Source organism: Aythya fuligula, chromosome Z, assembly GCF_009819795.1.
Source record: "Aythya fuligula isolate bAytFul2 chromosome Z, bAytFul2.pri, whole genome shotgun sequence".
NCBI classification, from domain to species: domain Eukaryota; kingdom Metazoa; phylum Chordata; class Aves; order Anseriformes; family Anatidae; genus Aythya; species Aythya fuligula.
This window is the reverse complement of record NC_045593.1, coordinates 13,233,296-13,260,904: the sequence shown is the minus strand read 5'-3', so window position 1 is coordinate 13,260,904 and position 27,609 is coordinate 13,233,296. Positions and strand designations below refer to the sequence as shown.

Sequence of the window (27,609 nt, the reverse complement as noted above, 5' to 3'; positions counted from 1 at the left end):
AGAAGTGTTACAATTCATTCTGACCTTTACAAAACAGGCCAGCATAAGGCCCCTTAAAAAAAAAACACAAAAACAAGCACTAGGACAGTATTTCCACAACTTCCCTCTGAGACAGAGTGCACCTTTCAGAAAAGTGTTCAAAGATCGTAAGACAGAAAAATGGTATTTCTCCCTTGTAAATGTTAAAAGGGACTGTCAGGATGATTCAATCTTAACAGTCATGCACTATGGCTACTCCTCCTATTCATTTATTAACTTATAAAATTCCAAACCTGTCTATAAAATATGTTAAAAATGTTCTAAGTCTTTTTACAGAATAATGAAGGCACATGCACAATGAAGACATGACTTTCAAATTTAAAATTTATTAAAACTATATATAAAGTTATATAGATTTCTGGTTTACAAAACATTCACCTTAGCTTAAAACAAGTGACTTTCCTGAGTTTTATAATGAATCGGCACTAGTCCCTTAAGATAGAATGACTATATAAATGGTGTTTTGAACTAGCTGAACTAATATGCTTTTAAATCAGATTTAAGCTGAATCACAGCAATGATGTTGAATGTGATAATACCAGAAGAAGATATTTTCTTGTGGAAGGGATGGATGACAAAGGAAAAACAAAGGACCAGAAATAAATGTGAGTAAGAGAAAGAAAGAAAAATCAAAATATACTAAGCTATATGAAATAAGAGGGATGGGAGAAGAAGTGAAACAGTGATGCTAAAGGCAACACCAGAAAAGATTTGCTACAATCTAATAAGAAATAAGGGATGAACTAAATAAAGAATGCTTATGAATATTACTTTTCCTAGTGAATTAAAATGTTTATAACTAAAAATGGCAGAGTAAAGCAGTGAACTAGAGTGAGGACGTTGTGGAACTCAGTTGAATACTATCTGTATCAGTCTGCTGGTTTTTGTTAAGTAGACTTCAGCTTATAAAAAGATAGCTTTATGTATTAGGAACCATTTCAGACACAGGAGTTGACCTAATTATTTAGCATAAAATATCCTAGGAAGTAAGTTATCAGGAAGTTGGGCAAAAAGCATAAAACTAAAAATACACATGAAAAATATGAGGTTCAAAGACACTTTCTCCAGAATACACATCTGAAAATTCAAAATTTGACTTGTAAGAAAACGTAGTTACAACATGATTCTCTCCATAAAACCTATTTCTGGTATCTTTGTAAGAATCTTATTCTGGATACAATAGCAGAGACTGACAACACATTATTATTTTTTTTCCTGGAAAGTAAGTCCCAAGTTATTGCAAAATATGTAAGAAACACGTATGACTTCTCAAAACATGAAATACACAAACTTTCCAGAAAGGTTATAAACCTGAGTTTGAAGTGAATGCATTGCTCATGTGTGCTACAGCTACTAGAGTCATGGCAATTGGACAAGTCCTTTAATCCTTTATGCATTACTAAAACATTTTATAAAATAACCACATACTCTAGGCTACAAAGTCTACTTCAGAAACATTTTAGAAAGCATGTATGCACTGTATTTAGCTCTGAGGTAGCTAGAACCTCTAAAAAGTACTAATTCTCTGCACACAGAATTGTATGAATTCATAGCTTATCCTTTTGACAACAGCACAGAATTCCATCTCTATCAAAAACATATAGGTTTCATGCAAAATCTTTAGACGTAGCTGACAGCAAAAAAGTATCATAATTTTATGTCCAACTTCAGATAGCTATTGCTGTTAGCAACGGACTTCTTGCCTGTTCTGAAACTCAGAAGAAAGAAGGGAAATGTTTGTATTTTCAGGATTGAGAGAAAATATTGCACAAGGAGGTTCATATTTTACCAGAAAGTATGTAATACTCATCTTGAATTAAGTCTTTAAAAGTCAATACAATCAAGTTAGTAGAAAACAGATTTAGCACAATAAATTCTTTATACAAAAATCAGTCTGTACACATGCACATAATCCATTATACATTCACAAAGTTAATTTCTACATCACTTATCTACATTATTTCTTAACTTTGAAAAAAAATTTTAATCTCAAATTCATGAGCAATGTTATACCTGTAACTGCATTCATAAATAATCCTGCATACAGCTGCAATCCTCTCCCCTGCCACTTGTTCTGTCTATTTTTGAGACATGACAACTCTGTGAACACAACTATGTAAGAAATGTAAATGCTTTAAATACTAAACATCAAAACAGTAACCCTGACCAGTTAGTAACATTTATTTCACAATGTGAGATGGTCTACTTCAGTTTGAAATCGAAGAAACCAAAATTATAGCACAAAGAAGAAAAGTGGTCATATAAGAAGTGATGAATCTGTAGAAGCAACAACCAAATATTAAACCTGCAAACTATACTGAAAAATATCCTGTCCATATTACTAACTTAAAAATGTCTCCTAGTCGTTTACCAATTCCATTCCTCTTTACGCCTACAGTGGACCTTAGAGACAATGTCTAAATTCTCCTAAAAACAAAACCTTTTTGTAAGTTTGTTACAAGCCTAAAGCGTGGAGGCTCTCCAAAAGTGTGTTGTATTTGTACTTGTAAAAGGCAGGTCGTATTTTTTATTTTTATTTATTTTTTAACTCTGTTGTTATTGCTTATTGTCAAAACATTTATTGGAAAACTACAGTTCAGTCCTCATTAGAAATGTAGAAGAATCTTAGGGCTTGCATAAGTAGTATTTTCCATCACTCCAGCTATGGCTTTATTTATAATAGTACCAGTCCCTTATACAGACACACTTAGAACCAGTTTAAGTAATACATTTATCAGTTATGTTTGACTAGGTAAATTCCCAGACTAACTAGTGTAGCTGAAGTACAGCTTAAAACCATTCAAGTGTCCCCACATTAGGTCTTGCACCAGAGTAAATAAATCATTTCACTTACACTGGAGGAAGATTTTCAGTAACAAGCTCTCAAATGAGTTTCAAAATCACCGTATAAGCAAGCACATCAAACTTTTCTGTTTAATTTCTAACCATAGGATTAGCAAATCTAAAAGAAAAGGCATGTACAAGATATAATGCAATTAACAAAAATAATCTTACCTTTATTAGATTTGGATGACTTGTTCTTGTTAGGTTTAAAACAAGAGCCCCTTGATTTATCTTCTCTATCCTTAATAAATTTCTGCACATCATCCAAAGAAAGCTTCTGAAGGACAACTACAGGCTTAGCTCCTTTATTTAGATCTTCAACTAGACCAATCTTCTCTACTTTGTCCTTCTGTTCACCTTTAAATTCAGTTTTCCTTGACTCCTGAGTGACATTGCCATCTTTATCACGCTTGATTTTTGGAATGACAAAATGTTTTAATGCGCCAGATCTTGCCCCCAACAAATAACTGGGAAACTCTGCTTTATTGTCAGCATGTGCTTTATTACTATCTACTTTACTCTTATTACCATCTGTCCTTCGTTCATCCTTGCTGTTAGGTGATTTAAAACCAGGTTTATCAGGCCTTGATTTACTAGAATCTCCTTTACCTTCCTGTTTAATACGAGGGCTGTCAGGCCTTGATTTCTGATCCCCAGAAGCAAACCTTTCCCTTGATTCACCAGACTCATGTCTATGTTTCCTTTCAAATTTCTCAGTTTTTGAACCATCAGATTTAATACCATGCTTAGAATCATGCTCATTTTTGTTTGATGATCTCAAATACTCAGGCCTTCTAATCTTGGATGGATCTCCTCTGAATCTCTCTGACTCACCCCTGTCCTCAGACTTTTGTTTTAGGCTATCATAGTCACGTCTTGGTGTATCAGAAACTGAACGCCCATCAGGCCTTTGTTTTGCTGGATCTGGTCTACTTTCAGATTTTATCCTTGAAGGATCAGATTTCACATCAGGCTTATGCCTCGATATTTCAATTTTCTTATCTGACAATGGTTTACTGGAGTCCCTCCTATTATCATGTCTATGTTTTGGCGTTTCGGGCCTGCCTTCATTCTTCTGTTGTTTTGGCGTTTCAGGCCTGCCTTCACTCTTCTGTTTGGGCGTTTCAGGCCTCTGTCGTATTTCCTGTTTGCCGTTATTTTGTTTTCCCTCATTTTGTTTCAACTCCATTTGCCTGCTCTCATTTTGTTTTGCCTCTGTCTGTCTGTTATCATTTTGTTTCAGCTCCAATTGTCTTTCGTGTTTGCTTTCATATTTAACTTCTACTTGTTTGTTCTCATTGTGTTTACTTTCCAACCTTCTGCTTTCATTTTGCTGAAATTCCATTTGTCTGTTTTCAATTTGCTGGATATCTGCCTTTTGACCCTCAAAGTCTGTCTTTTTCCTAAAAATCTCTGGATGGTTTTCAGGTTTAAGTTTAAGAACTCCAACAGCGTCTTCTTGGGTAACACACATAAACCCATCATTATACTGCTTAATTTCTTCAGGCTTTTTGATGGCCTCCAAATCCTGAGTTACTGTTGCCTGAGAGTCCGCTCTTCCTGCTTGCTGAAGATCAATACTAACCATCAATGCTGGCCTGGCCCCATTTCCTGCAGAACCTGTCTCCTGAGAAGCTGGTCTACTTCCTCCAGTAGCACCTCCAGCCTCCTGTGGTTTATTTTCTTGTTTTCGCTTTTTCAGAGGTTTATCTGCAAATTAAAAGAGAAAAATCATAAATGATATATGTAGAAAGAGAATGGATGTTCTAGCAAAAATATCCATTCCCACAAATCAATCCCGCTCAGCATGTATGTGCGCATACAACAAAACTCATTGAATTTAAAAGCAAGAATAGAACTTGTCTGGCTAATATTTTTAACATTTTCATCGACTATTGTTCATTGTCAGTCTACCACAGGTGCCAATTAATCATCTTTAAAAAACACTCTCAAAACATATGAAATCCAAGTTCCAGAAAAATTTCCAAAAGAACCATCTAATAAAGAAGCTGCAATGTATAATGGCAAAAAGAAGCAAACAAAAAATGTAAGGTTGAAGCAAAAGTCTACAAAGACAAACTTCAAGTGCACCTTCATAACTGCTTTTTGATGAATACTACTGTAAAATCTTCTCCTCTGCAGATTCAGCCTGCTTCATTGTACATGAAATGAGCAAGGATCTGCAATGATTAAGCCAAAGGTTTTTCTTGCATGGTTTAGTGCATCAGTTGGACTTCATGCATAGTATTGCCAGGGAACACAGGACCAATGTACAAAAAAGGATTGAAATAACTCCAACACTCCATGCTTCTCTGTGAAGCAAAACAGTACACTAAGAGTTGGAGCTTATACCATAACACATATATATTAGGTAGGGGTCCAATACACACTTAAAAGTTTGAGTAATTTCCCTTTGCAACCAAAACACTTCATGGACAAAATAAAAAGTTCAGTGATAATTTTAAGTAGTGTCAAGAGCTTTCTTCTGCAATAATCCTTTCAGTTTGTACTAAAAAATCATCAAGAATAGAATACAGAAAAATAAAAAGTGAGCCAACCACACATGTTGTAATTTGGTAGAATTCATAGAAATTAAAAGCACATGAAAATATCAAAAATAGTATGTTCTCTTCATTTCAACTATAGCCTATTTGTTTTCCCAACATGGTCCTATAAATTAATTACTGCTGTTAAAACTAATAGTTCTGCCTGCACTACAGCTTATATTCTCATTTGTCAACTATCACTATGTAACTTGTTTAAAAACAAAAACAAACAATTACTTTCTCTGTAATCGGGGAATATGATTTTAAGTCTAAGGAATGACTACACATAGGTTAGAAATTCTGTTGTAGCTCTATTGTCAAAATGTCTAGACCACAAATACAATATAAGAAATATAACTTATTTAGTACCTATATTTGTGGTGCTCTATCACTAGATGCAATTAGTTAGCTCTCGTTTTGGGAGCAGGTAAAGTGGTAAGGATACAATCAAGGAAGAAATAAACAAACTCTAAGAATAAAAAAAAAAAACACCTCTCAAATTGTAAACCAGAATTATAATACAATTTCTAACTTTATCTATTTGCAGAAGATTCTTTTTTCAGAACAATGAAAACTTTGAAGGATCATCTCTGAAATTAACATTAGAACACAGAAACAAGTAGTGACATGGTCAATTCCAGTGATGTGAACAGGCTTTTTTTCCTCATCATTCTGATTGTCAAATCTATTTGCACATCTCTAACTTTCTAAAACTCCAGAATTATATACAGTATTTTATGGCTAGACAACAGTAAAGATAGGTACAAAAACTCTATGCAGAAAATGGTCAACTGCAAATAATGAACTTTTCAAAATTCAACAAAAACTTGTAGGAAAGCCTGTCAATTTTATGACAGACATGAGAAGCAAAATAAATTTGCCACATGGAAGGTGAAACATTTTAGCACGGAGATTTTTACTTCTTCTGTAGAACAACAATTTTGGTGTTAATATGAGAACTTATATAGATATAAGTTATATAGAATTTCTCTATATCACTGATTAAAAATTTTTTTAAGCCTTCATGCATTGACAAAAAACCTTTTTCTCCCTATGACTGAGGCGTTTGACTTCACTAAACTTCATGGCAGATGTCAGGAATGTGAGGAAGCAGAAGCCTCCAACTGATTGGTTTCAAATTTGAATTTCCCTTTCCTTTTATTATTTTTTCAAATACACATGCATACACACACATCACTACCTTATTTCTCAATTAAAAACTCCACAAATTTTGAAACACAAATTAAGAAACCTGTGTTTCTTAAGTCAGTCTGTTTCTCCATTTTAACTCAGAAATATCAGCCACACCAAAAAAAAGTACCATATAGCTCAGATGGTGGATCTAACAGTAGCCTTTAAGACATTACTGTTACCAGTTATCTGCCCCATTCCTTTAACAGAGGTTATCACCTGTAGCAGAAGGGAACACACATTCACATTTCCACAAGTGTGTTTCGTTGTCCAGAGCATCAACTTTAGGCAATACTGAAGATGTTTTGCATTAACCTACCAGACTGAACAAATCAGCTAAGAGCCAAGCAAATGTTTCCTTCTGCTACCCTTACTGTGGGAGCAAGGCAGATGGCCAGGAGCTGTGATGCCTTAAACTGCTGTAGCTGGATCAACCAAAACTCACCTTTCAGAGCCCTCATGCTGAGGGCTCCAAGATTAAACAAGCAAAACAATTCAGGTAGGACCACTTTTCACTCTTGAACTTCCATAACTGACCAGGCTCAAAATGCTGCTCATCTTCCTCATCCAAAATGTCAACTTGTAAGTTGAGAACATATAGACAGATGATCACATCACAACTTGGCGTATTCCCTCTAAACACAGAGCTCCTTTGATGGACCTTCTTCATTTTTCTTGACAACTGAATACTGACATTATAGTATGTTGTTATATCCACAACCTGTTGTGTAGTTATCTGAGAAGAAAAAGATGCCTTCAAAGTTTTCTTTTCCTAAAGGGCAAGGTGATTGCAGACAGAGTTAGATTACTCACAGATTTCTTCATATTTCCAGTGCATCTTGATGGTGAACTTCAGAACAAGACTTGGTCGTTACTGTTTTGCCTCTAAGAGATTTCTGGATCTAGGACAAAAAAGCTGGCCCAAGTATAGGGAAATATCATATTGAATTAGGGCAGAAAAGGTAGGATGAATATATAGTACCACCATCTTCATTGAGTATAACGAAAAAAATCCATTGAATGAGCACAAAACCATTTTAAGTTGCCACAACAGCTGCAGAAATATGAAAGATGAAAAACACCATTGTTGGGCTTCAAGGGCTTCATCAAATCTTGGACTTGCTTTGAGCTATATAAGAATAATTAATAGAGTATTGAGTAGAGAATAATTAACCTCTGCAAACAGATTTCTTCATGTCTTCTCTTTTACAGCCAAACAGATGCAAGTTTGTATAAATCTACCTTGTCAAGGCAAGAGTCCCAGGACCCATCAGGGTCTTGACGAACTTAAGAACTTTAAAAATATCCATTCAAATACACTTTGTATCCTCCAAGGCATAGTTATCCAATCTTCATCCACTTCATTCCACAGACAGTAAACTTTATTATTAGGAACTAGGACTTTGTGAAAATATCAGACCTAGGTTCAAAGCTTGCCACAATTCTGAACAGGTATGCTGAAAAGCTCTTGAGACCAATCAAGTGTGATCAGGATCTTTTCGCTCCAACTCTTTGTAACAGTTTTTCTAACAAAAGGAATATGTAGTTAGCCACAGAAGAGCTTTCTGACTGTATTTGAGACTGGGCATTCAAGTTTGTTTTCAGATACTTTTCTTTCTAGAACTATTTTTTTTCTTTCCCCACCCATACCCCAAGAATGTAGATACTTCCAAAATGATTGCTTGAGCAAATTTATGATGGTTCACAGTACTGTCTGATCCCAGTTATCTTCCTATGTATGCATCTTTTTGGTTTGGCAAATCCATACAGATGTTCTCTTTACATGGCAGCATGCTCACCAAAATGCAATAAAGCGTGGCATTCAAAGCAAGATTGTAAGCCACCTCATTCTAAAATATAGTAGAGATGATGTGTCAAATTAAATGAGTCATAGTGGTGCAAGGAACTAAACATTATAGGAGTGACAATTTTGAAATTAAAAAAAAAAAAAGGTTAGCTGGATTTCCAAGTGGTTGTGTCTCACCTGCCCTGTTATGAACAAGATTCCTGCATATAGGTGTGACCTTCATCTTTGGAAATGTCTGTGTGTCATTGTTTGATGAGTACTTTCATGTTTAGAAATTGTTTAATTACTAAGGTACATTTGCATAAAAGCAAATTGCACTGGAGTAACCACAGATATCCCCAAACATATTTCTACTGAAGCTACAAGTTGCTCTACCACATGAAGAACCTCCATCATGAAAACAGATAAAGTTGGAAGCTGAGCAAATGTTATGGACAGAGCCTAGATGAGGGGAGTTGGAATAAAGAAATTTCTCCATTCTTCCATTTAACCTGTAATCTTTCCAAAGCAGCAGTCAGAACATCACTAATGATGAAGACTCCAATGTTTCTGCTTCCTTCAAATCCAGCAATTTTCTTAAGTACTGAATCAAACTCAGCAAATCATCAAAATAGGACAATAGCCTAATATCTTCTAGAACTTCATGTTCTAGCGAAACGAAATGGGTCTTCTAAAAAATACTCGTGAAAAGGTAACGAGTCTAAAAAATGAACCACATGGATGCAGAGCTTTGTTTTAGCAGAATGGTAACATCCCACTCTTAATACTGTTTTGTAGACACTGAAATCCAGAAATTTCTGACTGATCTTGAAGAAACAACAGTTAAATTATCACTTCCCCGTTTACACCATGTAAGGGATTCACTTGGAGACTTCAGATCACAGATAGTTAAATGAGTATGTACTCCTCTTCAGAACTACAAAGAAGATTAATCCTCAACATTGAATTCTGGATGAACCATTTAGATGACTCCAGTACAGACTACTACTACTATTTTTTTTTTAAGCATAAAAATTTAAGAGTCTTACATTCTTACATTTTAAATTCTGACATTCTTTAGAGATCAAAAGGATATGCCTCCATTCATTTGAAGTGCCACTGATTTGCATTATTTAAATCAACAACAAATGCATTTATACCAAACATATCAGTCCTAAACAGTTATTATTTATTATCAAGCCTTCAATTTTTGAACAACTTCACAGACAAGTAAGCCAGAGGCCAATTCAACTTCACCTTATTTAGGCTACTGATCAAGACAGTTTTCAGCAAACAGTACACAACCATACTCTCAAAAAACAAATCTTTTTTTTTTTTTTTTTTTTTTTTAAACTGATAACCGTTTCACTTTTCCTAGTTATTTTTCACAGATCCCTTCAAAGGTGCCCAAACACCTCATCCCACCAACCAGAAGTGTTTTGCAGACCACAAGAACCTAAACCGCTCAATGTAATCTGGCAGTAAGGAAGTTTTAAATATGAAATTACTTTAATGGTACTTATTAATGGCATGACGATGGTGTGAGGGCACTCATTTTCTATTTCTACCTCTAAATTCAGTGTTACTGACCATGAGTTTGCTTTCACCTCACCTCCCCCCTAAAAATTTCTTCCAAGAACCAAAAAATGAACAATTAAAGAGAACCCTTCCAATCAGTAGAAGAGATTCACACAGAACTACTTCTTCCCCTTGAAGGAGAGGCTGAACAAACACAGGTCTGCAATTTTAGTCTCACTACTTGCTCCCTTACAGAAGAAACTCAAAGAGCTCAGGGATGATCTTGATTATAGGAAGCCTTTCAGAACTGAACATAATTCCAAAGGCTCCAAAATAAACAGAGACTGAGGAGCTTTTGGCAGCTATCATTCAGAGGAAGGGATTTCTGAAAAACTGTATGGAAACAGAAAAACTAATTTTTAGCAGCTCATCAAAAAACTATCAAATCTCTGGTCACTGTGCAAAAGAGAAAGCCCATCAGCAGGGACATGCAAACTCTCTCAGGACAAAGCACAAAAAGATTAAAGGGGGCTCTGACATGCCTTACAGTGTAGCAAACTTCAGAATCTCCATTTTTGTAAAGTTTGGCTCATTTTCTTAAGCATGAAGTAAGTATTAAATATTAAGTGTGTAATTAAAGTAGCTAGAGAATGAAATATGATCTTAGGAATCTTTCTGCTTAAGGATGTCTTGACTCATTATGCTCTGTCTACTACAATAATACTGAAAAAAATAATATAGAAAATAACATGAATTGAACTGCAAAAGAATATAATGAAGCACCTACTCTTCTTTAGAGATTGAAAACCATAACTTAAATTCACTGAATTAAATTTTGCTCTTACAAATAATACTAATTTATGTATAAGGTAGGTTTTTCTCATACAGATGCTGGGTATTATGCGTGTGATTGCTTTGTAATGAATTAGTTTTCTAATCTAAGTTGTTAAAAAAAAAAGAACTGAGCAAAACCTGAAGTGCATTACTTTTGAAATACACATCAGAGCACTTAATTTCACAAGAAAGAAAAAGCAGGTTTAATGAAAACCTACTTATTTTATGTATCGAAGATTATGATGTTGAATTAGTTTTTATTCATTTGTAAGAACAACAAAATTTAAAAGTGACCAAATGACTAAAATTTATCAGTAACATTTTAAATCTCCCTTTCAGATGTTGACTTCATTCTGACATCATAACTTACATTCAAAAATATGTTCAGTTGACTAGATCCAGGAATACTTATGTAGTATAATAATGGAAAAAAACCTGCAGCATCATAGGTTGATGTCAGAGTGAACTAAGTGACTATGATATATAGAAGTTCTGGGCTTGAACTCTTCATAAACTTTATTAATTATACATGCCATTTCTTTATCAAGAGTTAAATCCATCATAGTGAAACAACTATCTCAGAAGGAAATAAAGTCATTATTGTGTAAGTAATGTTATAAATTCTCCCATCTACCTAACAGGTGCAATCAAGGGCACATGCTATATGCAAATTATGTTTAATTCTGTAATCTTAGTTTATGCTATAGATAAAATCAAAATAGACTTCTATTCTGTGAATTTGCTTTCATGTTACATAAGAGCACCAAAAGAAAATAAACACTTTTTAAAAAATATGCAAATGCATTTTTCACTCAATCTGTTTTTCATTCTTTAAATATATATATATATATATAAATACAAAGTACTTTTTCCTAGATAGATGGAAATTTTCCAGCACTTTACTGCAATTTTTCAAGATAGAAGAAGAATTTCTTCCTCTTCCATTTCTTAAACACGTCTGAACACAAAACAAAAGGAATCTCTTAACTATAGAAATTGAACATTGATACACTACTTTTTCTTGGGAGGGCCAGTTTTATCTATTACTTAACACTGCAAAATGCAGACCTAACAAAAGTTTATATACACAAATCATATAATATATAATTCTTACATTATCCTACTACATCAAGACATAATGATTTACATTTTACACTGTTTCCTCTCACCTTCTTGTATTAGTCACTCTAAATTTCTGCAAGATTACTATACAAATACCTACACTTGTATCTCCAGTTTTAAGAAAATAAAAGCCCTATAATGTATTTTTGGAAATGAATGGTAATATACTGGTTATGATTACACATTCTGTCATTTCATTCATTGGCTACATAAAATTAGACATAAACAAACTATTAATTCTTAATAGTGTTCTAATATTTTTCTCTTCAAGAGACTTTGGGGGAGATGGGGAAAGGGGAGAAAGGGAGAGGACCTGGTTACGAACTTAAAAGGTAAGAGAAAAATGTTACTTACCTATAACTGTAGTTTTGATAGTTTTGCTCCGGCAGATTCACACTCTTGGGATGTGTGTCTCTGCTGCTATGGGCTTGGAACGAACTAAAAAAAGAAGGGCCCACAGCAGGCATCCAAATGCCCCCTAACTGATCCAATTATTGGAAATAAAGTTATTACAGCTTCACCTCCTAATTCAAAGAATCCATAGTAAGATTCCAAATAACTGGGTAAAGTGGATCCTCAGAGATAAAATATATAGGGAAAAAACACAGATACGAGTAGGTTTGTCTCATTTAAAAAACGCTTCTAATGCTTTTAATGTTTTTCAGTTAAAAAAAAAAAAAAAAGTATTAGCCTCCCCAGTAAAATGGTTAGTGATTAATTGACTTTTAATCTGACTATTCTCACAAACTCCAGAGAACAGTGCCTTTTACAAGTAAAACTCCTAAGTCTCTTACAACTGGTGAATTATACAAAAACATATTTGAAGTGGCCTAAAATCTAACAGAGAGCATAAAATAATATTATGTATGGAATATCTCAAATAAATCTGAATTTAAAAAAATCTAAAGTAATTTGAAAAAGAGTCAATGAAAAAAAGATGGTTTCCTTTCTGTTTTTCAAGTAATTTTCAAAGTTATCTTCCTTCTTCCCCTTGTAAAAGGCTCAGGCTGTCTTTTAACATAGCATTTTAAAAATCTTGTATTTTTGATTTGCAGTATATATATATATATATTTTTGGAAACATTAAAGATCTTGAGGTAGATACTTTGAACACAAAAATTAATTCAGTAGCAAGTCTAAATTTTGAAGAACAAGAAGATCTTAATGTAGTGTTCTAGGAAAGGTTAGATGACTAGCTTTGAACTACTTAACTATGCACAAAAATACCCCATTTATATCTGAAAAGCTGCAAAGCACAAGTTAATAAAGAAAACTGAGGTTACCAGAAAGCAATTTCTCGCTCAACACCACCCACCTTGCCCACAAAGAAAAAGGGTTTCTGAGAAGCACAGAAATTCATGGGACATAAGTTTTTAAAATTCAACAGGATTTCCTGTACTTTCTTGGAGTAGTCAACTTCTGAATGTGAACTAATTACAACTCCAGTTAGGTGAACAAATGGATTCAGAACACCGATCTCTGCTCGTTTTGGAAGCATTCAAGAGCACCAAGCGGTACAGGAAATGGGACTAGAAATGGTGAGCACATGAGAAGGAAGTGTGCATTTCATTGCCTGTCTAAAGAAACTAGATCATAAAAATACCTTGATGTACCTAAACTGAGGATGCTTAACTTCTTGTTGATTGCTGTGGGAAAAGATAATCCCATTCTGTATTAACCAACCCTTCAGAATCATCCACACCATGGCTTTTCTTTTCTACTACTCAGGTAATATGAATCTTGATACTTGGATCTACCTGTGATGTTATACATCTTTTCAAAACAGATGATATGACCTAGCATTGATTGACAACTTGAATCAGATGAGAATATAGCGGCCATTATGGGGGAGGGGGGCAATAGGAACTGAAGACCTGAGACACGACATGTTCCAGGGACTTCTTAGTATGGTCTGAAACTATATTAAACACAATAGGAATATTAGAATGAAACCTCTGGTGTTAAGAGCCTTGCTCTTCAAAATCTTCAATTATTCCTTTTGTTAACAGATACAGAGAAGTTACGTGCAAAATTAATCAACACAGAGAGACTTCCTTGATGGAAAAAGTAGGAAGAGGAGGTGGAATATTGTCCTTCCACACAGAGGTCAAGGACAAAACTAACTTCTACCAAAGTTTGTTCCTCTCTGTCATGATGAAAAGACCACATAATCCACTTAATCCAAGAAATCAAGTAGACCAAAAGAAAAGAATGACAAAAACAGAGCTCCGAGAGGCACTCAATTATGGAGGCAAAAGGTCTACATTATAAAATCTCTCTTTACACGTTTCATAGATGTTAGGTCAAATCTGCCAGATTATGCATAAGTTACCTTTGCACTTTTTCAGAAAGCAAAAGCATGACAGGTTTCAGAAAGATATGCTACTTTTTGAAGAAGACAACCCTTCAGGTGTTTCACCACTGGACTGGAGATTGCCTACCACTTTTAGAGACTTTGTTTGGTGGAATATAAAAATATTCTAACAGTTTTATAAGAAATAGGGGGTTATATTACAGAAGGCACTATAATTTCCAAAGGGCTCTGAATCCCCATTTCCCACCTGTACCGAACATTACCGAAGGATCTTAGTATTAAAAAAAAAAAAAAAAAGACCTTAGTATTGCCTTAGGCAAGCGTAGCTGTTGTATAATTTTTGGCAAGAACTCTCAGAAAGAAACATTTCCAACTCTTCCCTGGACTAAAACGTTCCACCATACTCCTGGTTCCAAACATCAGAAAACACATCATATCTATCTAAAGCCTTACTATCTAAAAAGAAGCATCTGAATGCCTTTGATAAAGCATGTAATGTAGAGATTTCATATCTGAAAAAAAAAAAAAAAAGGTCTGAAGAGACCACTAACCTGCTATTAAAACTTGACCAAGAACAATTCCACTCAAAGTACTTTACGGAAGACAACAAAGAATGCATACACAGAAAGCATAATGTGGCTGCAGTTACGTTCCCTCACCTCAATCACAAAATCAGCAAAGATGCTTTCACGCAGATTTCAGCATGTGCTAGCGTCTAAAGATCTTTAGAGGGATGCTTGCTAGGTATCAGCTAGGGCTACCCCTTCCCACTCTAATGAGGCTGAGTACATGCTATAGTCAACATTATTTTCTGGACATAATATGATCTGAAGATACCCTGTATGTACTAACATGCACAAATGGCCTTTTTTTTTTTTTTTTTTTTTTTTTTCAATGCAGTAAGCAGTTTATCAAAAGTTCACAACATATTTAGGAGTTATTGGGTATATTCCTAACAGACATGTTTTCATAGGAACCATAGAGAAACCTTCCTCCTACAGTAAAACCAAACCAAATGGCTATAATTAGAACAATCTCTGAGCATATCAACTTAGACAAACTTAGAAGCAATGACAAAACTGTTACCAAAAATAAGAACCGTATTTCTTTAAGGTATCAAGTTTTTAGTTAATCTGACATGACACTGGTAAAAATTCTTCTTTTCTTATTCACGATTGGAACTTTGGCTGCCAAAGAGAAAAGAGCTGCTGTCTAGGATAGGGGCAATTTAACACCAGTGAATAAGTGGTGATCATTTGTCCCAGAATAAGGCAGCAACTCCTACACCTGATCCATAGCAGCTGCAGGAACTCAGGAAGAACTGAGACCTGGCAGAGGATGCAGGCAGAAGTGAAGAATAAGACTGGAGTCCTTATTTGACAAGATGCTTATCAAACAGTAATCAACAGGGGAGAGACTGCAATACATAAAAATCACTCCTTTCCCCCAAAACAAACAAATCAGTCTACCCGTGGTTATGTAATTATTGTAAGCAAGCTTCACAACCAAAGCGCATAATTTTCTGAAAGCCAGAACAAAAAATGAAGAGTGTTTTAGGCTTGATCTAAGTGTTTGAAGGCTACAGTACACCAATAAAAAAATACACCACATTTTTCCAGATGTTTCTCAGATGAAACATGTTGCAGAATCTACCCCAGCAGTGCAGAAACAAAAGTAGCTTTTGTAGAAACAAGAGAATTAGGAGACTAATCACAAGCTCACCATGACTAAATTTAAAGTTAGTCCAAGAGATGTAAGCACAACAGCAAAATCCTCCATTTCATTAAATCAAAATTAATGAAGTAGAGATCTCTTTTGAGGTGAACAACCAATCTTCTCCATGGATTGACAAACAACATTTTTCTAACATGACTTGCTTTAGTTACCAGTTAAAGAATATCTATAGTTAAATTTTTTAGTAATCTCGGCAATTATATTTACACTCACTCACAAACACTCAAACTCTCTTCTTGCAGACATCTTTAAAAACAGAAATAAGATCTTTGAATAGGGAGAAAATGTGCTCTCTCTGGTAGTTAAAAACCCAGAGTGTACGTAAATACAGTTTTATCCTTGCAAGTATGTCCAAAATTGACCATTTTCAGCTCTGAGATACCAAAATTAGAACATGCTCCCTTTACACTTCTGTAAGATTTTTCTTGTAAGTATCTAGTAAATTAGCATTATGCTATAAAAGATTCTTTCTCAGAAGTTAAACATAGTGCAGAGGAAGCTTTTGAGAAATACTTATGTTAACATATCACTACCAACTTTACAAAAACACATCTTATTTTGAAGATACACATGGATATTGAATCCATTTTGAGACTTTTGAAGCCTAAAGACCATCAAACCAGTTAACAAGAGCAAAAAAATTAAAGAGGATAGATTCAGTGAGGTCAGTTAAGTCAACTAGTTTAGCCACTGAAAGGAAGAAGAAAGTTTCCAGATGCTTATCTGGTTCTGAGTTAGAGACCATACAGATACGTGGTAGCTCTCTAAAACGTCTAACACCTACATAATAATAAAAATCCAGCTGAACAAACATTGGATACAATATAGTAGTATATATTAACCAATCATTACAGTGCCTTTAAAAGAATAGATGTGATTTTAATCTAACACCTCCTTCAAATGGGTTCAAATAGGATATGAATAAAAGGGGATAAAATTTTCCCCAATTTTTAAAAATTAGATAGCATACATAGTTAATGAATAATTCAACTACCATAGCTTATTAAAAATTTTGATTTATGGTACTACTGGCATTTTAGAAACTTTATAAATGCCGTTGATTGTACTTCATTCAGTCTCGTGGTTCAAATAAGAATAAGCTAAAAAGAATTTTGAAACATAAGAACTTCACTTTCCATACAGTAAGAACCCAACTAAAGAATATCAGCTGTAAAAAATATGCATGTATGAGAGATTACAGTTCATTGTTGGAAGGGAATGGAGATGAATGTCAGAGAAGAACCTACACTGAGTAAACAGAATTGAACTTTGTGACAATGAAAGGTAGTTTTTTAAATATATATATATATGGGCTTTATAGGCATATATATATATATATATTTATATAATATAGAGAGTGTATACACACACACAATCCTTTTACCTTTATCTTGCACTTCTTTTGAAAATCGCTCCCTTTCAATAGCTGATTCCCGTTCTATCCGCTCAATTTCAGCCAATGCATCCAATTCTACTTCATCATATGGCGTTATAGTTCCGTGTTGCGAAACCTGTTGCTGTGTCTGTACCACAGGAGTTTGAGGTTGTTTTGCAGCAACTGAAGTGTTCTGTTGTAAAACAGGCACTTGTTGTGCCTGAAGGAAAGCTGTCTGTTCATGCTGCGGCAAACACTGAGCAGCGTTTAGTGGGCGGTTAACATCCTGTGGAGTAACGGGTGTTTTGGAAGTCTGTCCTGGGTACTGCACATTAAAAGGAATATCACCCTCTGACACACTGCTGTTTTCCAAACCAGAAAGCATATCATCCTGCTGGTCCATATCCGAAGATCTTACACGAGAGAGTCTTAATGTAAGCTTAGTGGAGTCCTTGGAAGGAGAACTAATGATATCATACATTGCAGCTTTTTCAGTCTGGTCTTTTTCATCCTTGCCTAACTTCATTTTCTTTTGTTTCTTTTGCTTTCTTTCTGGAGAATCTAACAATATGTCTGGGGGGACATCTCTAGGTGATGAATAAGGTGGAGGTTGAGATTGTAGGATTAAAGGTGGTCTTGATCCTAGAATAATAATTCAGAAAAACTGAACAGTTATGTTGTTTCATGTTTATATAAAAACACACTAAATATAACCTACATAATTTTAATGTGTAGTTGTACATATATCCGTGTTCACAAAAAGTCTAAATAAGATTGGTAGGAAGCATATCATTCCTAGATCAAGATGCAATCTAGAAAGTTGCATTGTATTTCTAGGAGTTTTAGCAATCCACTGCAGGTGGAGAAGGGATCATTTCAGAGAAGATGGAACAAAAAAAACCGCCACCAAAAAAAAAAATAAAATCTGCAGGTTCAGAATATCAACTGTTAGAAAATAGTCAGTGAAAGCAAGTTGAATACAGAAAAAGATCAGAATGATCCTTCACAAGGTCCAGCGATGAAGATTTAATGATCAGCATACTGACATTAGCCATTTCAGTTGCAGATTTTTAAATAATTAAAAAAAGGTGGGGGGGGGGGGTTATCAAAACACATACAAATGTTGTTTAGGAGGGTTCCCTACCTTACACATTCATAGAAAGATGAAATTAGAAAACATATTAAAAGATAAATTCATCTTTCCTTCTTCCTTAACTTAGATTCTGACAGTTCATTTTCAATTTCTTTTTCTTTAATTTCAGGTAAAATCATTCCACCCCCTTCCCACACCCATTAATAGTAGAAAATGCCTATTGTCTTCAGGTATTTTTCTGCTGTTCCCTGCCTTATCTCCTCTCTTTTGCTTCCTTTTTTAAAGGTATGAATTTTTACTTCTACATGCACTCATTCCAGACTTAATCTATAGAATTTTTTTTAAAAAGAGGACATGTTTCATTAAAAACATTCTCCCAATTCATCACATTTAATTTTTTATTCCTCAAATTAAGCCAGCTCCACATGACTGTTAGCCTAGAAAAAAATTTATAAAACCAAGCAACTTTTTAAATCGTCCCAACTGTGATTTTAAGCTACAATTTTTGGCTTAAAAAAGAATACTGGTTTAAAGGGTAAAAAAGGGGAGGGGGGAGGGTGAAAGAGAGAGAAAAAGGGTGGGAGAAAAATAAAAAGTTGGGGAAAGAAAAGTTGGGGGGGGAGGAAAAGTGGGAAAATCTGATAGGCTAAGAAGGAGAAGGAGAAGGAAGAAAAAAGAAAAATAGAAAGAGAAAAAAAATGGAAACAGAAAAGAAGAAGAAGAAAAAATGAAAGGACCAATAGGCTTCAGCCTGCTCTTGTTTAAACAAACAAGCATTTCTCTGATCCCATTCATCTGCTACAGAATACTGCTCTTCAGAAAGCAGTGACTGAGATTATTATTATTATTATTAGTCATTCTGTTTTAGGTCATCATAAGTCAATACTTCTAACAACACTCAAAAATTTATTGGAAGACAGGTCCCCATGTGCTTCAATCAAGAAACACCACTAAACAAGCAAGTACCTTTATTCTTCATCTTACATGACTACTACATATTTTAAGAAATAATAATCACTAAACAACGTACTGACCTGGAAAAAACAAACAAACAAACAAAACAACAAAACAGATACATCTAGCAAAGCTTCAGTTCAAATGAAAGGTGTTAATTTACTGATGAATTTGCATAGGCTGCTATACTTTATTTTCTCTCTCTTGTATATTCTGTGAGATATCCTATAGCCTCTTTATGTAGAGCTGGGTATAAAATGGGTTTATCTTACCCAGTTCTCCTTGGCCATGACAAACAACTCCATATTCTGTCAACAATAACTACAATGTTGTTCCCAGTTCCTGTTTTGACTCACCCTGATTTTAAAGATCTTCCCACTACTTTATTTCCTCTACTTCATTTTACTTAATTTCATATGAAACACTACAATCGATCACCAGTACCAAAGTCCTGGTTATGCCCTACAAAGCTCACTCACTTGTCTTCCCATCACAGATTCCTCTTCTTGTGATGCACATGTGCGTGCACACAGTTGTCCCAGTTACTGTCTCTTTAGACAACAATTTACAAGATTTTCTTAGCATATTGTATAGCAGAAGTTGCTAGCTACTGATTTCCTTTAAGGTAATGACTACCACTCATTGGAAATACAAGCTGCATTTTTCTTTCTACAAATACTAGAAGCAGCTCAAAACTTTTCAAAGAGAACTTACTGACATATTACCCTTGAATTATCACTTCAATAAATACTTCTGAAGTTCCAATATTGGAACACTTACTGTTCTACACAGTCACACTTCAAAGAGAGGACAAAGATTTCATTCTCCCTTGCCCTAATCTTTTAAGTAAATATGGCAAGATTATTCTGATTTGGTATTAATTTGGATTTTTTCATGCTGAAAAATAACACTGCAGCAACAGATTACGTGGTTCTTTTTTTTTTTATCTTTGAGTGGACTTGAGGAGGTCAGAAGGATTTCACTGCATTCCATTGAATGTACTTTGATTCCAGTAAATGAAGAAACAAAGTACAGTTTTCACTCTCCTAGGCAGCACTACGAATAGATATCTTCCTCCTGAAGGAACCTGCTGAAAGGCATTGATAGTAAGGCCTATGAGCTGCACTTTAAGAGCACATGTTCTGTCACTAATTTCACATATTTCTGAGATGTCTAATGATGGTTAAGCCTCTGGCAACAATTGGACTTAGAAGCTACGATACCTAGGTATTGAGGTAAAAAGAAATTGAAAAAATGAAGTACTCTGGAGCAGTTTCATTCTACCAGAGACATTAACAGTGCTGATCTTCTATCACATATTGAACATGTACCACACTCTTGGATGCTTAAACTTCAGACAAAACATTACTCATCAGACAAGGAGAGTTTTGCCTAATACTGTTGAAGTCAGTCTGTAATACTTCCTATGTGAGAAGGCTTGAGACATTACATATCTGAGAACAAAGTTGTCACAAGACTTGCTGATAACAGAAGAAATGCTTATGTGAAAAGAATACACAGACAGACAGGTAGGTATGACTGAAGCAGTCAAGATTCCAAGGTTGAGAAGGTAAATGCTCTCAATGTCCTAAATTGTAATGATGATCTTTAGAAATGATCTTTGTGAATGACCCCAATTTTAGAATACTCTTTCAGAAAAGAGAAATATGTAGGTAGTTTTCTAGTTTAAAACTAGAGACATGCAGTAATTCAGGAGAATAAAAAAAGTCTGATTTGCTATAGTTGATCTTCCATAGTACCAGTAAAAGAATTTTGTCCAAACTTTTTTGTACATGACAAGACTATACAAAACTTGTGAGATAAAAAGAGACTCTTCATTGGTTTGGGAAGGTCACTGTATCATTGCTGAACAGCAAATACTGATGTGATGTCATCCAGATAATGCCCAATATAACTGACAAGCAGGCAACATCATAGGAAATAAGGACTCTACATAGAACAAACACATCCATAAACAATACCTCTATAGCCATTCAGTAAAAGTCATCCTTAACACCAGGATAACCCTGGGATTAGTTCTCTATATCAGTTTTCTTAGTGATTCGTGGCACTGAGCATAGAAGTTTTATGAACTGCTTTGGCAATTTGTAAACATCTTTTTTCCCCATGACTTTTGACTGATTTCTTATCATATCCTTTATAATGCAAGCAACTAGAAAATGCATTGCATTAACCGTGACTTAGCCATCGTAGAATTAAAAGTTTTAAAAATGCATTTTGTTTACCATGAAATGGCTTCACTTGCCCACTGTGCATCAGCGACTTGGGTGGCAAACAAGCTTCTGTCCAGGAGGTTACACACATCACTGACATCTACATCGTTTATTTTTTGGCTGCACACTTTCTAATCATGTCATAATACTGACATCTTATTTAACCATTCATGATACCTTCTCTGATCATCTCCGAGCCTCTTTAGAGTAAAGACCACTTGCCTTTTAAAGCTGACCAAAGTACCACCAGTAGTCACATCCTTTGTTGTGCTCCATGTGATTAAATACCAGTTATTAAGGTTACCAGGAACTTAGGACTCACATATTTAAAAGAATTACTAGCTTTTCCCTTGCACAACAACTTCAAACAAATCAGTCCAAATAGTATCTTCATTTTCTTTTAAATCCCTTGCAGATAAAGGTTCTGAGATGTTGAAAGTCTTTCACCAAACCTACATGCTCTTTTGCAAGAGGTATTGCTCCCTGTGCATGAAAGCCAGAAAAAAACTACTAGTGAGGAAATGAAGACTGATGGATAATACTTTTTTCACAGCATATTGGAGAGAGACACCACAAACAATCAAGCATTATGCCTTTTTAAATTCCTAACAAAGTGATCCTCAAGACTCCATGAACATTCTTTAAGAGGGTACCAAATTGTTATAGGTCAAACCTGAACACAGTATTCCAGACTTTTTTCTTCTGAAAAAGTCTTTGGGAAGAGAGCCTTTAGCAAATGCATACAGTCTGCACGCAAACTGTTAGACTTCACATCTGAGTAGTTACATGACAAATTATTTCTCTAAGGCAGAAATTGGAGAAGCTGGAAGAACAACCAGAGCATCCATGTTACACTGGTACTGATGTTTGTTGGAAAAGCTGGGAACCTGGTGATGACAGAACATGAGGAACATTCTCTGCCAAAAGACCTTAGGAGACAGCAGTTACATTGTGTAAATGAAAGAAACAAAAACCATATATATATTATAATGATCCTAATCACCTTCATGTAAATTGAATTTTTATGAAAACGTGATCAGACAAATTCACCCTGAAAACCTCATTAAACCAATCTCACAGTCGGTAATAATCATCTTGAGAATCTGCATCTCCATCACACACGGAAAGGGAAAACACTTGTCTTTTCAAAAGGAAGGCAAAGGATTGTCCAGAGTATTATACATAGTCTGTATGATTTCAGTACATGCTAAGAGACCAATTTCCCTGTAAGGATTCAGAGAATAATGAAGAGGTAATACTCTGAAGTGAGTTTGTTAAAAATAAGTATAATCAAATCAAAATAATTTCATTCTATAAAGCAGTACATCTTGTGGATTGAAGAGAACTGAGTCTCTGAACTTAAGAATGGCTTTCTACACAGTGTCTCATAACAATTTCAACAACAAGCTGGGGAAGTATGGTCTAGGCAAAAATACTGTAAGATTGCGGTATATCCATTGTAAAAAATGTTTTCAAAGAGTATCAATTGCTCTTGGTAAAAATGGGTGAACAGAGTATAGGTAAACAAGTGCAGCTTTCCAGAGCACAGTCATAGGAATAGCAGTATTAAAACATTCTTCAATAGCAAGTACTCATGTGATAGAATTAGAGTACCTTCATTAATCTAATTATCATAAACTTTTGATGTTGAGTGTTTGAGAGGCTTGCAACCTTTTTTTAAAAACAGAACCAAAATTTACTATTATCTTTTCTAATTGGAATACCCTTTCAAATCAAAAGAAATTCGCTAAGAATAAGCACAAAATTCTTACCCATCTGAAAAAGAGCAATTGTAATAACGTAACGGGAAGATAGACAAACTCTACATAAAGACAGCGATATGTTTACAGCAGCTTGCAACAAGAATCTAATCTATTATCAAGGAACAGCTATTCTCTCATATACAACTGGAGTATAACACAAAAAGTCACCTACAGTACTTCTCTGATTACTCATCCTTCTAAGTCTTCAAATTATGTTGTATGTATGACTTAGGGCAGTACATCAAGACATGCAGACAAATTAGAATTCAGATAAGAGCAAAGACAATTAGAAGCTTAGAAATGCTGAGTTTTGTAAAGACGATAGGAAGATGCAGCATTGTTCAGTCTGTAGAAAATTAGATTGGTGGAAGACATGATAACAGCCTTTGATATGTAAATGAAAGCTATACAGAAAAAAGTACGTGAATATTTTTCCTTGCCTTCAAAAAAGTTAAGAAGTGTTATACCTAACTCCAACAAAAATGATTCATGCAAAACATTCAGATAAAAGATTGCTAGCAATAGGAATCAAACAGGTTGCACGGCAAGAGAAAGGAAACTATTATTGAAATTTTAACAAAAGAATGCATAGAAGTTACTGGGAGTAATACTGGCACAGCTCATCCAATATGAGGGTAAGAAGATGCCCCCAAGTCCTTTCCTGCTTTATTCTCTGAAATCTTAGAATACTCCTCTGGAAATCTTCCCAAGTTTTGTACTGGATATAAAGAAATTACTATTTATTTTTACTAACAGACTGCATTGTCATTTGTTTTTAAACAGCATAACTTCATTTAGAATTCAAACTTCAACAGACAGCATATGAAACAGGTAAAGAAGAACATACATTTGGAACAGACTGCATTCACTTTCCACATACTCTTTCAACAGATTTCAGGTAAGAGTCCCACCACTTTCTCTGTAGCTTCAAATGCCATATGAAAAAATCAGTTTTGTCTGTTCTATATTAGAACTACTGTATTCAGAAGCATCTTTGTGTAAAAAGGTAAAACCTGAAGAAGCAAGAATGAATGCTTATTTTGGCCTTGTCAGAAAACACATAGGAATAAGTTTTTTCCACCTTTCCTTCAAAGGAGAGAGGGAGATGGTGTTTTTTACTTAACAAATACCTTTGGCAGCACTGATGTCTGCAACAGAGCTTAGAAAATATTCTTAGTTTTCCTTGAAATCCACAGTATGCAGAGACCAAGTATAAAAGAATACTGGAGAAGTCTTAAAAATCCCTAAGAAAACTAAAGTAATCTTTCCAAGTTATTCAGAAAATAATCAAGAACCCACACTAATTTGGAAGATAATATCCTCTAAATAAAATATAGCTATGGCTGTAATTTTCACTCTTATAAAATGTTGGAAGGCTATTGTGCAATATTTCCTGTAAGAGAAAGATTAACAATTTCTGGAGGGAATATAACTTATTTCTTCAGGTGAGAGGGATGGAAAAAAGAATACTATAGTTTAATAAGGGCTGCTATTCCTTACAGATGTTTCCCAAGGAGTTCAGTAAACTGTATGGAAAAATAGAACTACAAATATTCTCTTTGGAAATCAGTAGACTAAGAAACTCATGGAAGATTTTTCTTTCTACACATCTTTAGAAGTTCTCTTCAAAAATAAAATGTTTTCCTAAGTTCCAGAGTGGTAGGAAAGTAGAACAAATAGATAAAGGATTTTAATAAGTAATCCATCTTCGGTAATGGATTCCATAAAATATTTTATGAGATCAACAGAAGGAAATTACTCCTTGCTAATTCTTCATAGATGAATTCATAGAAATGAATTTTCCATGAAAGCAGATGAGATAATAGATGACAGCATGAAAGCAGAGCCGCTGTTCTGTATACATAGCTAAAAATCTAAAAATTACATTAAAAAGAAAGGAAGAGAGTCCAGCCTAGAACCTTCTGCATAAAACTGCTGCTGCTCTATTACCTTTACAGAAGCAAAAGAGATGAAGTGATTTCTGTAACAGAGAAACTTTACTCCATTCAGTACGTGAATAACCAACCAAAAGAACAAACATGACTTCTGTCACCTCTCAAATACTTTCCTGAGTTACAAATAAAACTTCTTCCCCAGATTCTGTCAGACAGCTATTGTTCAGTCTTGTTTCAAGACTGTGCAACCACATTCTCCAAATCTCCAGAAGTCCTTGCAATTTCCATGTCAAAAGTACAAAAATGCAGTCTGTACCTGTATGTTCAGTAATTGCCTCATGTTTCTATATATAGAAAAGCTTAAATATTTTAATACCCTTTCCTGAGATATTCCTCTTGATTGATGATACCTAATGCCATTCTTTTCATCCTCCTAAATAATTACATATTTTGCTGATGTTCTTTATCGCAGTTTGCAACTTGTCAAACAAACTTTCAAAGGCTCATGAGAGCAGCCACAAAATCTCAGTATCGGTACTTGTTTGCTCATCACTGGAAAATTTACCAGCATAACCAACCACTGTCACTTCAAAGCATAGCCAAAACCTCACTGTCAGGGATCACATTTGCTAAGCAATATTGTAATTATCTATCTCTTCAATACATTTATAAAGTGCTTGATTAGAGGAAGTAACGCAAAGTTCTTGCAACATCAAGAACTGGTGCTTTCAATCAAGGTTCATTAATCTCGAAGAAGGCACAATGCTATCACCATTAATAACAGTATTTCAGTCGTGCTTTATCAGTGTAAATCTAATACACAAGTAAATAAATCAAAAAATTTCTCTTGCACTATTTTAGCCCCTCTAATGCTGAAACTTCACAATCTGAATTGCACAATCAGACTGTTTTCAGAAACAATCCAAAGAGATATCCCTTCAAAACGGGTTCTGAGACATCCAACTGAAACAGCTGCAATTAAAAAAAAAAATAAAATTCAAATATTCTTCTGGCTGAGTGTAATCATATCTGAGTGGAAGTAGCTCAGATTCACAGTGTTCTGAATCCTCTATGAACAATTTTGTGTAATGAGCTAAAGAAAAACACATTTAGTCTTTGCCATTTTTACAAGTCTTAAAAAAAATCCTTTAGCACAAGACTGACTAAAATAATGATGCTGCTGGCATGCTACACAAATACTTATCACTTGCATTTGAACCACATTTTTTGCATCCCTGTCTAACACAATATACGTCTACAGAAGATGAACCATAGAGATCACTTAGCAGTCACAGGATAATACAGTTAAGAAGGGACCTCAGGAAGTCTTTAAGTCCATCCTCCTGCTCCAAGCAGGGTAAGCAAGGGTGACCATTACACAGGGCTTATCCAGACTGGTCTTGAAAACCTCCAGGAAGTGAGAATGCACAGATTCTCTGGGCAACTTTTTCTAATGGTTAACTATCCTGGTAATGAAAAAAAGTTTTATATCCACTCAAAACCTCCCATTTCAGTTTATGTCCATTGTATCTCACCCTTTCTCCACACCACTGTGAAGAGCCTAACTCCGTCTTCCTAATAATGTCCTTCTAGGTCTGGGAAGGCTGCTCTAAGCTCCCCACGCTCCAAAGACTTGATTTATCCAGGCTGACAAAGCCAAACTTCCTCACCTGGTCTGTAATCTCCCCCATTTTCTGTTCTCCCTCTCAACCTAACCTGACCATCCAGAAAGACTCAGATTTGTTCCAGGGTTAAAAGAAAAGCAAACACCATTGCATCTTTTTACTACTGCCATGAAAATACACAAGCACTGAAGACCTGTACTAGAAAAAATGTGCCCAAATGCCTACATTGCTAAGTATCATGCATCTCAGTCATTGCTTTGTAAGGATAATATTATAAACAGCAGTATGTGTTCTAGATTTTAGCATAAATAATTATTTTGAGCAGATTTTTTCTGTTCCATTTCAACTGATATTTTGCCCTATTCCTTCTCCACAACTAATGTTTTCAGGCTTTATTTATATATGTGTATAGTGTTCATTGAACTACTTTAAAATTCATATTCTTTAAATTTGATGATTGCAATTAAGACAACAGTTGTATGTTAAAATACTTTTGAGCTAGTTAACAGTTCAATACTCGTAATGCTGCCTTGAAACCATTTGTTATGCAGAGTAACTGAAACCATTCTTATAAACAGCTTAGTCTTCCTATTGGAAAGGATTTAAAATCCTTCTGTCCTCCATGAATTTGAGCTATTTTTAGAAGTTTTTGAAGTATCATTAATCAACTTTCGAACCTTCAGAAATTTCTGCTGGATCAGGGCTCAAAATAATTTTGTTACTGAAATCTACTGACATACTC

General features: G+C 34.8%; 1 protein-coding gene across 4 annotated transcripts in view; it reads right to left on the bottom strand.

The window, feature by feature from the left end:
• NIPBL (NIPBL cohesin loading factor) overlaps positions 1-27,609 on the bottom strand; it is a 161,514-nt gene that overhangs the window by 54,944 nt on the left and 78,961 nt on the right. For 3 of the 4 annotated variants that reach the window (XM_032205487.1, XM_032205489.1, XM_032205488.1), the window contains exons 9-10: positions 17,313-17,945; positions 3,055-4,593 (exon numbers count right to left, since the gene is read on the bottom strand). In XM_032205487.1, the coding sequence (XP_032061378.1) occupies positions 3,055-4,593; positions 17,313-17,945 (2,172 nt within the window). The remainder of the gene's footprint in view (positions 1-3,054; positions 4,594-17,312; positions 17,946-27,609) is intronic. The other variant, XM_032205490.1, reaches the window with a different exon arrangement.